The sequence below is a fragment of the Solea senegalensis genome, linkage group LG11 (genome assembly GCF_019176455.1).
Source record: "Solea senegalensis isolate Sse05_10M linkage group LG11, IFAPA_SoseM_1, whole genome shotgun sequence".
Lineage (NCBI taxonomy): Eukaryota > Metazoa > Chordata > Actinopteri > Pleuronectiformes > Soleidae > Solea > Solea senegalensis.
Genome location: NC_058031.1, coordinates 8,757,004 through 8,773,903, shown reverse-complemented (window position 1 = coordinate 8,773,903; position 16,900 = coordinate 8,757,004). Strand labels below are relative to the sequence as shown.

At 39.8% G+C, this 16,900-nt stretch overlaps 1 protein-coding gene across 2 annotated transcripts; it reads left to right on the top strand.

The window, feature by feature from the left end:
• Window positions 1-1,274: 1,274 nt before the first annotated feature.
• On the top strand, window positions 1,275-6,748 carry zfp64 (zinc finger protein 64 homolog (mouse)). Of its 2 annotated transcripts, none has more exons than XM_044038828.1 (6): window positions 1,275-1,546; window positions 1,641-1,793; window positions 1,897-2,043; window positions 2,579-2,641; window positions 2,730-2,981; window positions 4,293-6,748. In XM_044038828.1, exons 1-6 carry the CDS (start codon window positions 1,525-1,527, stop codon window positions 5,714-5,716), a joined length of 2,061 nt encoding a protein of 686 aa, XP_043894763.1. In that variant the 5' UTR covers window positions 1,275-1,524; the 3' UTR covers window positions 5,717-6,748. The 2 variants fall into 2 exon arrangements, with proteins under 2 accessions (XP_043894763.1, XP_043894762.1); XM_044038827.1 differs by having other exon boundaries at window positions 1,876-2,043.
• The last annotated feature ends 10,152 nt before the right edge of the window (window positions 6,749-16,900 follow it).

Sequence of the window (16,900 nt, the reverse complement as noted above, 5' to 3'; positions counted from 1 at the left end):
CTAAAGTAAGTGTCCTACAAGAACAAAGTGCTACACATGGCGAAGGCTTACCTTTCAGAGGGAGAAGTGGTCTTCCAGGTGTCACAGCTGAGGCTATAAGGTTATTTATGTGCTAACGATGCACTCCTTTCTCTCCAAATTGACGGTGTAATATCATTTAAATCGTTTTTTAAGTGACGCAAGAAACATTTTTGTTTTGTTTGGACCGTGGCCTGAACATTTAGCAAAGTCTGTTGTCGTTGTGAGACTTCCTGTTCGACAGGTGGCAGACATGATTTTTACTCAGTCCATGTTGAAAGCCAAAGAAGACTGCTTTGCTCAATTTTATTTCTCTGAGATAAATGTCTGAATTTACGTATTACAGTTCGCTTTGGTGTGTTTTCTCCTTTTTTAGATGATCAAATAACAATTTAACGTAAATACGTTTTCAAATGACGTGTTTTTCTGTTATTGTTTTTTTAAAAAAAATCTATTTCCGCCAATCAGAACCACTCTTTACAACAGCTTCAATGATGCGTTCAGATGCTCGTAAATTCCAAATGTTATAATAAATTCCATTACATTTATTATTAAACAATGAACCTTGTAACTATTCCGTTGTTTGTGTGTATCTAATAAGTTGAGTAAAGTTAGAAAGTTGTTTTAAAGGGTATAAGTTGATCTTTATTACTCAAATAATGTTTTATTTGTACAGCGCCAAATCACAAAACACACATTATCTCAAGGCACTTTGCATATTAGGGCAGACAACCTGCAATATTATAAAGAGAGGAGAAGAGAAAAACAACAGTTCACCCCCCCCAAAAAATATCTCTTTTATTTAACAGGGTGATATCTCTGACAGAACAGACTCAATGATGTGCAGCCTCCTGCACAAAAACAAATTAGAGTGTTTATATGAAGTTCTTCAAAAGTATGGTTACTTACTTACTAAAAAAAAATATCCAGCCTGTAAAAGTTGGATGAAATTAAAATGTTGATAAAATAAACATATACATTTCCAGAGCAGAACATACAAACATTAAATCAAGGTGTATGTATTATGGGAAAAAAAATACTATATTATTATTGAGGGAAAATAAATGTTACATTTCAAATGAATATGCACCTATGCAATCAGTGTATTGGTGCAGTTCTTGTGGAAATTGTTCCCAGTATGTCCTTTTCTGTGCATGTGAAAACACCCCCATGCCCAAATCCAGCTGAATAAAAATAGCAATGTAGGGTTTTCCCACTACATTAAAAGCAGCGCATGACGTCACCAGGGGGCGACAGAAACGCATGCCTTTCCCGCTGCCGTAAACCCCGTAGAGCATGTCGTAAAGCCCACCCGCGTTAGCACCGCGTAAACAAGTCGTCGACAATGGCAGATTAACCGCGTTATATTTCTCATTTTTTAATATGGATTATTTATTCTGGCTCCACGTTCAGCAGAGCAGGGTCGTATTTTATACCGTGGTGAACTTTGTGAATGTTTTAGAGGAGCCAGACGATGAGTAGACCCACAGCAATACTAGCTCGAAAATGACAACAAACACCAACGAAGGTAAATGAAAACAGTGAGATTTCACACCAGCGTCACACAGCTTTCTATTAATAACCATGGTGTGTTACTTTTTTGTTTTCTGACGACGCTGCAGGACACTCACTGGTGGTGGAGGTGAGCCCAGACATCCACATCTGTGGCTTCTGCAAACAGCAGTACAATAATTTTGAGGTCTTTCTCGCCCACAAGCAAAATGGCTGTGCCTTACACACCGCTGACCCATCAGTCACTACTGCAGCTCTCAAAGGTAAAAACACAGTAAATCTGGCCTGGTTGGGAATCGTTTGCATGCAGACCTGATGTGCTTTTTGCTGGTTCTGTGCACCCAGCTGTGCTCATTTTCTCCTCAGATTCCAACACAGAGTTCATTTTCGAGGAAACCTACCAGACCTGTGTCATGAGAGGTGTCAAAAAGATCATGACCAAAGCACAGAAAACACCTTCCAGAAAATTAAAACCTACCCTGACTTCAAAGAGACACAGCTGCTGTTTCTCGGGTAGGTGCTTTTCACTGTTTATGACTGTAACACATTCCTGCCTTTCAGCTGCCAAGCAGTGAGAACTGAACAGTACTGTGCACAAGGCTCCGGGCACCATTAGCTTTGTTGTTTTTATAGCTGTCAAATTCTGTGATCATTGGCATTTGGCTGAAAGTTGGTCTTATATGTTAGCAAGCTGTCAATGAGTTTACCTCAAACAACATTTGAGTCTTGTTCAATGTCTTTAATAAACCTTTCACCGCATATACTGTATGTTTCGACATGACATAGTGGGAGGTTTTACCAATAACATTGAGCCAGGGTTGTGCTTTTGTTCAAGTCTAAGTTTAGCTCACACTAAACACTAAGCTGCACACATGTTTCCTGTGTTTTCTGCATGTGTTCCAATAAAGTAATTTAGAAATAATTATACTGTATGTTTATTATAGTATTGCTAAAAGAACAATAGTGGCCTAAGACTTCTACTGGTCATAGTTACAAGTTACCAGACTTCACACACAAATCATGTTTTCTTTTGTTGCACTCTCTACAGGTTGCACTTTTAAAACACAATATGGCCAAAAAGACATGGAGCGGCATCTCAAAACCCACACCGGTAAGTCAGCTTACCCTACCCTACACGTGATGCTCTCATGCTCTTGACTAGATTTAGACACAAGTTGTTCTGACCATCCATCATCCAGGTGAGAAGCCATTTGAATGTGAGCTGTGCCACAAGCGATTTGGCCGGCGGGACAAGCTCAACATGCACAGTCGCTTACACACAGGCGAGAAGCCGCACAAGTGTAAACACTGTCCCTATGCAGCAGCAGACAGCAGCAGTCTAAAGAAGCACCTCCGTATCCACTATGATGAACGGCCGTTTAAATGCCAGATCTGTCCTTATGCTAGCCGCAACTCCAGCCAGCTCACTGTGCACCTCCGTTCCCACACTGGTAAGGACCCAAAAACCTTGAATTCTCCCCAATCCTTGTTTGGTAGATGACAGATTTGTCATTAGGGGGTCCAAGAAGTATTGCTCCTCGATGATCATGTCCCTTCTTTTTCAAAACTGGTGCACAAAAATAGCCAAAATAAGCAAATAGTTACTACTACTCAGCCATTCAGCACTCACTGACTTCAAATGGCACTATACTAATCATTTTAAAGTTTTTAAAGCTATCTAAACAGCAGCTTGTCTTGGAGTTAAGAGTACTCTGCATTTTTGCTCCATGGACCCTCTGCTCTAAAAATGTAAGTAATGTGAAGGTGAGATTGCTCATCTGATTCTCATTAAATTAGTCATTGCATTTTGACAAGTCACTTGTCAAATCTTTTTTTTTTCACAATCTGGGGTCACAGTTTAATATAAAACTGGGTAACCATTGAGTGCCCTGTTTTCTTTCAATAATTTAATTTCAATAATTTTATAAATATCCATGAAGTGCAGGATTATTTCTGAATGTAAATTTAATCATTGCCAGAAAGTTACTGTCTAAATGAGAAATATTCAATTGGTATTATATTGTAATGGAAAAGAATTGTGGTACTATAATGACATCAACATGTCATGGCAGACAGACAGATTATCAAAGCTTCTTTATGAAACCCATATTAAAAGTAAAAACAACATTATATTTGTCATAACCTACTCTTAACTTGCAGTATATAGCCTGTAAAATGTAAAATTAATGTTACCCACTCAAAAGGTCACACTTAGCCTTCCTGACATCAGTGAACCCAAGCAAATGAATGAATAAATTAAGGCGCCATGTTCATAAAATGATTAATTAAGAAAAGTTATTTTTACATTCAGTCACCAAAAACAAAATTAAAACCCAACAGACATTATTAAGAAATGTTGCCTTTACATAGCAAACCAAAACAATTGAGTATTTGAACTATGTATAAATGCTGACAATACACTAAAAGAACAGGTTTACTCTTATAAATGACAGAAATGCTATATAAAGAAATGAACAACCCGGGTTGTGATAGAAAAGATTCAATGATGATTCCTTGAAAAATGCTGTAGACACAGAAAATACAGGTCTGAAAGGTTTTGTTCTACCACAGATATCTCTCACTCTGATATACACAGGGAAACGGTGTCCCCACAATCCAGCAAGTGGCCAAAAATAGGTCAAGGTCCAAATCCCTATGTGGGCAAATCCTATGCCAATAATATGCCACATCCAATTGCTCTGACGAAGAAAATCACTGCCGTTTACAGCTGTATTTATGCATTTTGTTTTATTTTTGCAAAGGGGATGCACCATTCCAGTGCCACCAGTGTGATGCAAAGTTCAAAATCAACTCTGACCTAAAGAGGCACATCCGGATTCACTCCGGTGAAAAGCCCTACAAATGTGACTTTTGTGATTACCGCTGTGCCATGAAGGGCAACCTGAAATCTCACATTCAGCTCAAACATGGCACAGAGAACTCCTTCCAGTGCGTGCACTGTGATTTCAAATGCTCCAACAAGACTGCACTGCGGCAGCACTCGCGAGAGCATCAGCCCATTCAGCCCATTCAGTGTTCCAAGTGCACTTACTCCTGCTCCAGCAAGGGGGCGCTCAAAGTCCACGAGAGGATCCACTCAGAGGAGCGTCCTTTTAAATGTGACTTCTGCAACTTTGCCTCCAAGCAGCGGAGCAACCTTGTGATTCACAGAAAGAAGTGCCAGTCAGAAAGGCCCGAAAAATGCAGCAGTGGGAAAAGTAGCAGAAGTAAAAGTGGAGGAGTTGACTCTCCAAAACCTGTCAGCTCCCGATATCGGGCCAAGCTAGATGCAGCTCGAGTTTTCTGCTGCGACTCATGTAGTGCTTCTTTTGTCAGGGAAGACTCCCTGCGGAGCCACAAGAAGCAGCATAGAGAGAAAATTTTGCAACTCCAGCTCCCTGTCCTAACCAAAACTGTCAACTTGGTTCCTGTTACAATGTCACAGAGTAACACCCAGCTTCAAGTTCCTATTCCATCTGACTCGATGGCTCCTTGCAGCAATGCACAGCTCAAAATTATAGTATCACATCCTTTGGCCCAGCAGAACCCCTTAATATCAGCAGGTGTGCCCAATCATAGCAAGACCAACATGGTCCTTCTAAGCCCAGAAAACCAGGACATGATAGTGAACTCCATGATCCAGCAGGTCAGCCTACTAACTCCCCTGCAACACCTCGGGTCGTCCCACACGGCTGACCCTACCCTTGAACCACAAGCTGTCCTCTTGACGCAGCTCAGTCCCGAAGATGCTCACAACCCGCTCCACCAGGCCTTGCTGCAGACGGCTATAACCACTCAGGACTCCAGCAGCAGCACACAAACTTTCATCACCACCTGCTCCGAGCTGGAAGGCCTCAACGCCTTGATCCAGGAGGGTGGCACAGAGGTTACAGTGTTGACTGAAGGGAACACAGCCAGGGTGACCACAGTGACACCACCTGATATGGCATGTGGTCCACCAGAGGACATGTCTGAAACAGGAGGATCAGTTTCAGTTGAGGAGGGTGCCTTACCATCTGAGGAAAGTGCATTACTGATGCCAAACATTGGCGTGGGCAGCGGGAATGTGGTCATCCATGGCGTTCCACTGATTGTGTCCACTCATCCACAGCAGAGTACAATAGAACAGCTCTCTCCTAACACACTTTACCCGGATTCACACAAACTGGATGACATCCCACTGTGAGGGAATAGTTCGGTGTGTGTTTCTGAAAATAAAAAGATTGTAACTCCATCATAAGCTATTTGTTTGCCAGTAAGGTTATAAAGGTTATGTTTGTGCAGGTCATTAACATAGTTACAGTGTTTTGTCTCCAGCAGTTTAAATGTTAACCAAGTAACAGTGGAGCAGTGTTTTAGTTTGCGCATTATTTAGAATGATTTGTTGTCATAGCACATTTGTTCGATCCAGAGTCGTCATGTTTAACACTGAAAAGGTTTTGAATATAAAAATGTAGTTTTATACACTAATTTTGCCGGCACCAGAATATAAATGATTTATTCTTGCCAAACATCCTCAAATTAATTCTGAAGTGAAACGAAAGACATAAGCCACAAATGGACACAACTTGAAATTGAATTTCTTTGTGCCATGTTTTCTCCTGGTTGTCCATAAGGTGGCAGCAGAGCAGTAAGAGTAAAAGTTGATGTTTACTCTGAAACAGGATTGTTGCAGTCTTTATTCTACACATTCACCATGCAGTGTATACATTTTCTTTCTTCCCCTAAACCTCATTGAGAATCTCCAAAGTAATCAATTGTACATCAAGGTCTTACGTTTTAAAAGCCAAGTTGGTCCACCAATAGATTTTTCAACAAAGTGCCTGTTTTGCTTGTGGCCATCCATTATTCAGGCTTTTTTTTTGCTACCCTTACTTCAGCACTTAGTATTTTCAGAAAGTGAATGCTGTATCTGACTGAGAGTCTCCTGTGAACAGTTGACCATTGATTTCTCGCTCTTTCCTCGGCGCAAATGTCTCTCCTGATGCAGGCTTCTGCATTTTGTGGCTCAGCATGGCCGCAAACTCCGATTTAGTTGTTTACCTGCAGTAAAGTTTCACCTCAGAGCTGGTTTGGGTTTCAGAAAGGGGAATGTTAAAACCCATAACTGCATTTTAAAGATGTGCTAAACACTAGACCAGTATGATGTATTTGGTATCATCTTTTACTTCATGTTCAGTTTAATAAATAGTCTTTTACTCTGTGTTTTCTACACTCATGGATTGTAAAATACATTTACTCAAGCATAATAGAGATACCTAGGATTTAGATTTTATGCTAATGTTTAATTTGGATACCCATGACATGAATACTGGAAATAGAGGGAAAGGGATAAAGGTACGATGAACACCACCCTACCTAGCTGTGAAAATACCTGCTGTATCCCTTCAAAATTCAATTTTAAACATGTAAGTTGTGTAAAAGGTAAATTTAAAGAGTGCCAGTAGGCTCAATGTTGGAGAAACCAGACTTACACTTGTTTCTTAGTTTTTACTGTTACACGTTGGTGTGATTAAAACCTATGCTAATCTAGTTAGCTGGTGGATTTAGCCTTGTACTTTGACTTTTTGCTAATTTAGAATATGTAAGAAATGTATGTGTTTTTCTAGCTAATTATTTCCAGCTATCGGGTTAACAATTTTGACAAATCTACTTATTTTCCTTGTCATTCCCTTCTGATATGACACTGCAGCTAGCATTTGGATAGCCAAGACATGACATGAATAATGGAAATATAGGAAAACATTTAGCCTAAGGTACGAACACACTACCTAGCCATAAAAGTAAATTAGTAGGCTTAGTTTTTATTTGCAGATAATAATTATTCAAAGCCTCTGCAACATAAAAAACAACTTCTACTTTGTTTTTGGGTCTGGTCTGGGATAAATTATGCTCTTGATAAGTGCTCCCACATTTGTATTCTAATCACACCAAAGATCTGTGCTTGCTGTCACTAGTGACCCTTTTGAACATTGTTTGCGATTTCAGAGCCAAAGTCTGTCGCCTGATCTTCAGGTGGAGTTGTAGGGAAAAGAAAAAAAAAAGCTCCTGAAATTCCTTTATGTGTGAAGATGAACGTCATGTGGGAAAAGTAAGAAGTGCTCTCTGGTGTAACTCTTTGATCTATTATCTAACAGACTTCCAGGCCCTAATCCTGAGCACTCTTGAGGAGGAGAGACCACCCCCTTCCCCTGTCCATATGTGACATCATGGCTGAGTTGAGTGATTTTTCTATGGGCTTCAACATCTTTAGTGATCTACTTGAAGAGAGTCCTTGAACCATTACAATCATACATTTGTGATTTATTTTGTGCATGTTGCATTTTGGGTGAATAATAATACAAAATAGTAATTAGATGTGATTGGTCACAATTAATTCTTTAATATTAATTGTAATTCCCTTTTTGAAGTATCTCCATAAATCTTAAGTTTGCTCCAGTTTTAACCTCTTTTTTTTTTTTTTTTAGAAACCTAGCAGGAGTTTTAAAGCTCTTGATACTGTATGGCACTTCTCAGTTCCTTCCTTCCTGTGTTTGAGATGTCTGCCTTTGAATAGGGTCATAAATGTCTCCACAAAAAGCAATTTCCACTCACAGCTGCTTAAAGAAATCGTAAGTTATGATGCGTTTCTTCTGGACATAAACAGATCCAGAGAGCGCCAGGTGATGGGAGGACAACAACCAGAACTGGTTCACAAATGACCATTACTTATTAAAGAAAAAGAGCTGGTACTTTAAATGGTGTGAAAACGTCAAATGGCCCTAAGTGAATTTAGTATTCCAGTTAATTTCACCCATTAGAGGTGGCTATAAATTGTTGAGACAGCCACTGAGTGCAAACTGTTTTTCAAACTGCACACCCACAGATGCAATCTGTCACTCAGTTCAACAATACATTTTTGACCTTTGCTTTGTTTACACACAATTTGTAGTCCCAGGAGTAAATGGCATTGAATGCCTTAATGAAATTAACTGATTGGTAAAGTATTGATATGGATTTGTTTTCCAATGCAAGCATCATTTTACGCTGTGACACTATTGACATCTTAAGTGAGTTTTGATTTCTCGGTACACTCGAGGCTTTTATCTTGTCTTTGTTCAACTCTTTTTGTGTGTGTGTGTGTGTGTGTGTGTGGGATAGAAATACAAGATGATAGAGCGGGACGATTTGATCAGCCCTTTACAGCCGAGTAACAAAAGACTGGCTGTAATTTGCTCCTCTGAATGCGATGTGATTATTTGTTAAGACTTTATAAGGCTAATGTGTCACACAAGTGGAATCAATATCATCACTTGGCAATTTTTGAACGTAGTATTATTTTATCTATGTGAGTAATTGCACGTCCACATTTTGCCTGGCTATATGGGCACATTCATTTCACACGCTTCACATTTTCTGAAAGCATCTGTGCCTTTTTTGCTGTGTTTGTTTGATGTTGGGTGTTTATGGTGTTGTTTTTGTCTATCTTTGGTTGTCAGGAAGTATTACCCTGACAGGCTCTTTTGTTGTTGCTTCTTTTAGGATTGAATGCAGCAGTTTTAACACCGCTTCTTGGGGGGGCAGAAAAGTAAAGTCTTTATTTTGAGTCAGTGGTTTTGGTTGTTGAGAGATAGCCAGTGTACCGTTCTGTGCAAAAGTTATATCTGTCAAATTCTGTGATCATTGGAATCATGCGAGTGAAAGTTAGTCTTGTATATTAAAAAGATATCAATGATTTTAATGCTGAAGCCTGGTGTAATAGACATTTTTCACAGCAGAAATTGGACAAAAACAGGTTTTATTATTTAGGGTTCGACTCCAGTTGTGTTTGTTAAATTGTAAGTTAAATTGTACTTGTAGAAGCGGTTTTATATTCATCATTTTTGTTTTTTACAATTGAGAAATAGTTATAGTGCATTGTCATTATACTTTTTCACAGTACTGTATGTATATAGGGATCCTACAGTAACCCCTGCTCTCCAACACAGAGGCAGTGCTTTTAATAACAATGTCCTCTATGATGATGATGGTGGGTTTCACCATCAAGCAATGAGTGCTGAGTGTGATCTCGTGAATGCAAATAACCAGCTATCAGCTTTTGTGACTCAGTAACAAAGACATTTAGCCATTGTTTTCCCTTGCCCCGTTTCTGTGCCACTAACCCTAAACAAATGAATGTTTGCTAGTTTTGACCGTGCACACGGTGCCACGTATTGAAAGGGGCGAACAATCACTCAATTGTTTTCTTTTATTCCATATTTTGTGGGATGCACGTTGCACTGGGAACACTGGATGTTAGTCTTGGGCCATCATTCTGAGCTGTGTGCAGATTCAGGATTTGTTTTTTTATGCTCTGTTTTGTGACACCCTCTGATCATTCTCACATGTCAGCATGTTGCTTTGTGTTTCCTCTGTCCACATTCTCATAGTTTATAGAACTGGGCAGTCACTTTTGTGTGTGTGTGTGTGTGTGTGTGTGTGTGTGGTTGGCCAATTGTTTACATTTCTAGCCTGCCATTAGATTGTTCTTTGATCATTTGAAGTTATGCACTAACACTTTAAGGTTTAAAACAACAAAGTTTAACAATTCACAATGTAAATATTAAACTTTCAAATTAACATGTATGTGTTACACAGAATTGGTAGCCCAGAGTATTGTGCCAATTAAATTTATTATGCAACCAAACAAAACCATTCACAATTTAAGAAATTCCACTGGTTTCAACAGATGGCTACGAGCAAGAAAAGTATTTTCTTTGTTCACACATGCCTTATCCAAAGAAAACAAACATGATGGAAATCTGATCTTTACACATACAAGCCATTGTGTGTGTGTGTGTGTGTGTGTGTGTACTTAGTTCAGTGTTTACCTTGCCTGCTTTGAAAGCTTTTAATGTGCACAGATACTGCTGCTGCTGCCAAATTAATTCCAATGCAAAGTGGGGGTGAAAAAAAAATCCAGGGTGGGTATATGGTAAAGTAGTGCAAGAAATGTGGATAACCATCAAAAGGAGCTGACATTTAAGTCTGTCTCTTGTGTAGATTTCCCCAAATGTTTTTACTTCTCACACAAACAGCCAAAAGCAAGATTTTATTCCCATGTGTCCAGAGGTAATTTGATGTATGTCCATAATATAAAATCATTTCTATTCTCAGTAATCATTCCATCTATTATTAATTAATGTGCTAATGTGAGTTACTGTTTATTTGTTACACACACACACAAAAGAAAAGGAAGCTGTTCTGTTTTTTTGCCTTTAAATGTAATTCTCTTATAGCCACCATAATGCCAACCCAACCCCAAGATCTAAGTCATAGCCTGTCCATATTTGCTGTTTGTTTGACCCCTTAAGGGCACGAACCCTGACTGATCCTTCATCTGAGGACAAAGCTTATGTTTGCAGTGACATAATAAATGCCTGTGCAGGGAAAACAATGGCTGATGAATTCAGCGGGAGTCTGGCACAGTGGACAGCAGAGACACTGAGTCGTGGCCCGAAACTTCCAGTGTCATGGAAAGTTTTTAGACCAAGGACCAACACCTTGACCAAACACACACACACACACACAGAGTGCTCCCAAAATGAGGGGAGTCATCATCCAAAAAGGGATCGAATAGCCGTGGTTGTTTTAAGAGACAGCGGCGGGAAGGCAGTGAGCATTGCCGGGATCATTGGGTTATAACACTAAATGTTTATATGAAGCTTTGTGACTGTCAGAGACAGTCAGAGATGGGGCTTTGCTCCTTGAGGAAGAAAGACGCTTTGTTTTTATAGGCTGCCTGGAATGTGTTGAGGACTGTGGACATCTGCTTTATTAGCATATGTGATTCAACCCCCAGCTATGAAACTGCTGGTGGTCTGATAATGGGTCATACTGTTACTGATATCTGCATCTCCAGACCAATGTGAGCTTTTTATTATCATTATTGTAATTATTATTATTGTTATTATGCATTTTCGACCTGTGACTGAAACAGGGGAAGTTTGCTTTTGTTTGATGAATGCAAAAAGGTTTTTTGTTTTCTTAACTGCACCACACAGAGATAAGAACTATATGACTGTGTGTTGCTGGGATTTTTAGTCTGGCTCTCCTGGAGCTTATTGGTGTGAAAATTCCTCAGAGTCATTCTTAGGTCATTACAGATGCACCCCACCCATGCACTCATACTGGCTCATGGATTACCATTTTCTTTGTTAGGCTAATTGCATTATTGGGGCTTTACAAAAATCAAGTAGGGGGTATGTGGGCTTTTGTATGAATGTACAATCACTTATGGATGCGATTTGTTGAATTCAAATGGAAATCGAGTCGTTTTCGCACTTTGTTTTTGTTGTTTTGGATGAAGGTTGGTGACTTATAGCAGTTCATACTGAACACTGATCAGTGAACTGGGTTAATGTTTGTTAAAAATATCATTCATCTCAAACATGTCCCTAATTCTAGTCTCATCTGGGGTCGACCCCCAACACACAGCCTGAGGCTACTTCCTGTTTTCACAACCTTTTGTCGGATTATGAATGATGAACCATTTCTCCAAAAAAAAAAAAAAAGGCTGACTGATAAAGATCACGTGACAAAGTCCCCTCAGACAGATATGATCTATTAAAAAGACCAGGCCCGTGTAACCTAACACCTTTTAGGGAATGCACTCAATCAAGCCCATTGTTTCTGCTCACATACAGTTCCTTCTGTGAGATAAGTATGGCCTGGTCACACAGATAACAACAATGCCTTAAAAGCGTGGATGAGATGTTCACTGTCAACACCTCCAGTTTGTGAGACTCTTGCCCAGTTTAACATGCTTGCTCGACTCAGACAGGGCAGCTGTGGTCATAAAAGTGGAAGAAGAACAACACGGTGACAATTTTCACGTGTGTGGAAAGTTACGCTGCTGCAGTGACCCCCAATAAGCCATTGTGTCTGATATCACATAATCCCAGACGATTATTCAGTCACTTAGTCATGTTTAAATGATGAGGTGAGCCTCTTCTGAATAGGCCACATAAATATTATGGCACGGAGGATGTGAGTCGGGACAGAGGGAGTCCAGTTCATCGAGCCATTACTTGAGTTGAAAGGAAGGAGAGGAAGTCAGCTTGAAGATTTGTCATCAGAAGATCTCTCTGTTTTAGGAAAGGGGTGTGTGCTGCACGGCTCAGGAATGTGGGAAAAAATCTCAGTGTTGCAGAGACCCCCGACCCCACCCCCATAAATGAGTCAACAACAATTTACCAGAATTTTAAAGAAACACCAAAACCAGGACACTTGAAAAGCAACAAAAATACTTGATTAATCTAACCATAAATCTGCAAAGCCACAGGTCAATCAAGACGTGACCGGATTTTGTGTCCCGCTCTGACTGACTGTAAATTATTTTTTTCCCAGATTAAAAGACCATTGTGAGATAGTTGCCTTGTTCACACACACACACACTCATGGCCAGTGGTGGGAGGTTGACGTATCCATCTGTGCCTGCTGCAAACGGGCTGCTAATCCTTGACAACTGTGCCCCTCTGGCACCATATCCGTTGCACTGCTGACCGTGTGATACAATGGGCTCCCCTCCTTTGTCCTTGAAATTATTTTAATTAGCCCCACAGTGGGGGCCGTGGTTGCGAACATAGGACCGACTCAAAGGGACTGACAACATCACAGGACCATGATACTGCGGACTTGAAGGTGGAGGAGAATGCACGGACAATGAGTAATCAAAGGTAGAAGTGACCAGTGCAGCGTTTCCAATGACAATAAATTAATTTAATTAACCCTGGACCTCAACTGCTGTGCGAGGTAAAGAAAACCCCTAGATTTAAGTTGAAAATCAAATTATTCTAAATGATGATTTGATTACCCTGACTGAAGGAAGTGGGAAGCAAATGTGTCACTGGTGTGTAGTTGATTTAAGAGGCTGATCAACAATTCCTGTCTGGAAAAACCTGCTGAAAAACTCACAATGAGCTCTCCCAAAACTAATTTCTCAAATGTTACTTTCAGCACTTATTGCAAAGCTCTCAAACCTGTTGTGCTTGCTGATCCATGATTCACTAAACAAATGTAGTGTGTATGTGTCTGTTGTGTGTGTGTGTGTGAGTGAGTGAGTGAGTGGGAGAACAGCCATGTGTAGGGTTAGATAAGCTGAAGCCGCCACCACCACCAGTACACTTGCAACACCTGGACCACCAGGACTTCACAGTCGGACCTGCCAACAAGAGGTGAAATGAAGCCAAGTCATAATGTGATTCAAGAGGATCATGTGACATCTAAAACACACCGCTGTAATCCAACATCCGTGTCTCTTGTGTTGGTCACTTTCATTTAAAAAAAAAAAAAAAATCTCTGTGTAATTTTAGTTAGCAGGGAGAAACTGCTGGAATATTATTGATTTCTAACATCAGCACAGTAGACAGTTGAGCTCTGCGGATAATAAAAAAAAATGGAGACAAAAAACTTACTTTGGCCTTTTTATGTTAATGCTCTCACCCCCTGTCCAAAATCAGCTCTCCCAAGTCAAATACACCCATCCCCCCCTCATGTTGTCCTCCTCTCCCTACCCCATGGGAGGAGGGGTGGTAGTCAGAGAGAGAGAGATCCTAAACCATCTGAATCCCTTTTAACTAAGTGGCCAGAGAGGAGTAAGGGCAATTATTCCACCATGTTGCATTCCTTTTCAAAAGAGGATACCATCACTGTTCAACACATGGAATGCAAGCTGTGTTATGGGCACTGTAGGCATGTCATGCTCACCAAACACTGGAGATGTGCACCAGAAAACGGCAAAACAGGTGCTTACAGGCGGCATTTAGTGGCCGATTTTCCTCATATCACACTACAGAGATGACGAAATGCAAGTAAAAGACGTGTTGGCGCTTTGATTATTATCAAAAGTATATTTTATTGGAGTATTGGTTATACAGAAAGCTTCTTCTAACTTATTATATATAATAAACTTAAATTACTGAGCCATTATTGAGCAGAAAAGTCACTGTTGTAGTTACTTCCATATTATTATCTTATACTGTAAGAACAAAATCATGTGGTGCAATAATATAGTCTATGATGTGAATATTTTAGATATAGACATAAAGGGGACACACAGTGTTGTAGTGGCTATCACTGTTGCCTCGCAGCAAGAAGGTCGCCAATTTGAATCCCGGCTCCTTCTGCATGGAGTTGTGTGTGGGTTTTCTCCAGGTAATCCAGTTTCCTCCCACAATCCAAAAAACATGCAGAGGTTAATCCGACTCTGTAAAAAAGTGTGAATGTGAGCGTGAGGGATGCCAGTTTGAATCCTTCCACAGCTCAAGGGCTGAGTTGCCCCTTAGCAAAGTACCTTAAACCCCATTGTGTGCAGATGTGTGCTGCCCTCTCCTCCCGTGCTCAGTTTGTGTATTCACTACGCCCGTAAATGGCTTTAGATAAAAAGCTTCCGCTACATGACTCAATGTAAATGTAACCTGGCATACACAATCACAATCATCCTAGATTTTACTGTTAAACATGAAATGTCGGTCAATATGCAGTGGTTTAATGTGTGTTTAAAACACACACACACACACACACATTCATAGGTTTTTTTTAGATTATCCAGCGTTTCTGAGATAACCCCAGTACTTACACTTTAGGTCAGTTTCCTGTCACTATATTTAAACACAGTTTTAAAGGCAAAAAAAAAAAAATGCAGCTGTGGGACATTTTGACCAGAGAGGTCTACAATTAGCCAAGATTAATAACGGTGAGCTGTGATGATGCCCCTCCTCCTGCTCGTGCCCTCAGGCACAAGTTGTAGGAGAAATAAGTGTTTGTTTGTTTCCCCCTTCGTGGTTATACTGATTACATGAAATTGGAGAAGTTGCCTGGCGTTTTTTTCTTTTCTTTCACCTTTCATAATCACGTCATTGAAAATGAAAGAAAGGAGAGGTCATGTTGAATTATAGGCTCAAGAATGTCGGGTGCAAAAGTGTAGGCATGTGGCAAAGACTGTGAATTAATGTGCAATATTTAGTACCTTGTTTGAGTTGACATATCTTCCCTTTGCAGTATTATGTACACAAATCAATACTTCCATTCTTCTGGTGGAGCACTTGTATGTACTTTTATGTCAGGTATTTGTGTTGTTCGTGCGGGGTGAGCTCTGTAATTTTGTTGTTTTGCTCCATTAACAACAACAAAGCTGTACATGGTTTTCTGTCTTGTGTGGTTATGTTAGTCTGTCCACTGCAGGTGTCCATGTTAAGAGAAGGTTGTGTGGCATATTCTTGATTTGTTTGTTATCCTCATTTGATCCTCCCAAGATTTTTATTTTTTTAACCATCGATTAATAACACCATTAAGTAAGGATAAGTATTCAGTTGTAAATGAGGTTATAGGTGGAAGCTCAGACTGGAAGCAATGCTGGACTAATATCAGTAAAGTAACACATTTTCATTGAATTTCTTTATTTATTTGCAGAGGTGAAAAGTAATGGATTACATTTGTAACTGAGTAGAGATTTTGCATACTTTTTTTGTTTTGTAATTTCACTTTTACTGAAGTATGTTTTTGTTGGAATTACTGTACTTCGCTAGTTTTTAAATCACATCTGTTACTGGGTAAAAAAAAAAAATTGGAAATAAATAAATAAATCATGAAGCGGAAACTTTGACAGGGAACGATGACGACAGGTGAATTGGTGCTAATTAAGGTCCCTGAGCGAGTGGGAAAGTTAAAGCATTTGTGACCTTTGACCCATTTTGACCGATGCATTATGTGTTTACATATGTTATTTAGTAAGCTACTTTTTTTACTTTAACTTGAGTACATTTTTTAGACCAGTACTTTTACTAAAATGTTATCAAAAATAGTGGTACTTTTACTTGAGTAGAATATTTCAGTACTCTTTCCACCTCTGGTAACAATATTCTAAAGAATCTATAAGAAGATGCTGGTGTAAATGAGGCTCAGACCGGATATTATAATATAATAATATAAGTAAAGAAACATGTAAAGTGCTGATTTTAACTTATTCAATGAATTAATTTGATTTTGAACGTTGAGACTGTAGGGCATGGGATGGCGGTTTGCACAGGGCCTATTCATTAAACCTCTTTTCATTGAAACTCCTCTCACTAAATATGTGGCTTTATTATACCATATTCTCCCTCTGCATCACCTGTGTGTTCCACCTGCAGCTTGTGGAGTATTGATTGCCCCCGTCAGCCTTGCAAGGTCCACTCCTTGAGCGGTGTTTAATGGAGCTCGTCGTCTCCAACCAATTTTCTCACCGTTTCCCCCTGAAACTGGACACTCGCGCCCGTGTATCATCCAACAGCACCTTTCTTAGGAAGCGACTGGAGCATGGAGTGCAGCTTTGAGGCGTCTTTTTAAAAAGTAAGACAATGAGTGCAAGACA

Coding starts and splice junctions, on each gene's coding strand:
- zfp64 (XM_044038827.1), top strand. CDS start 1,525: ATGACAACAAACACCAACGAAG. Junction 1,547..1,640: donor GACAACAAACACCAACGAAG/GTAAATGAAAAC, acceptor ACGACGCTGCAG/GACACTCACTGGTGGTGGAG. Junction 2,044..2,578: donor ACACAGCTGCTGTTTCTCGG/GTAGGTGCTTTT, acceptor CACTCTCTACAG/GTTGCACTTTTAAAACACAA.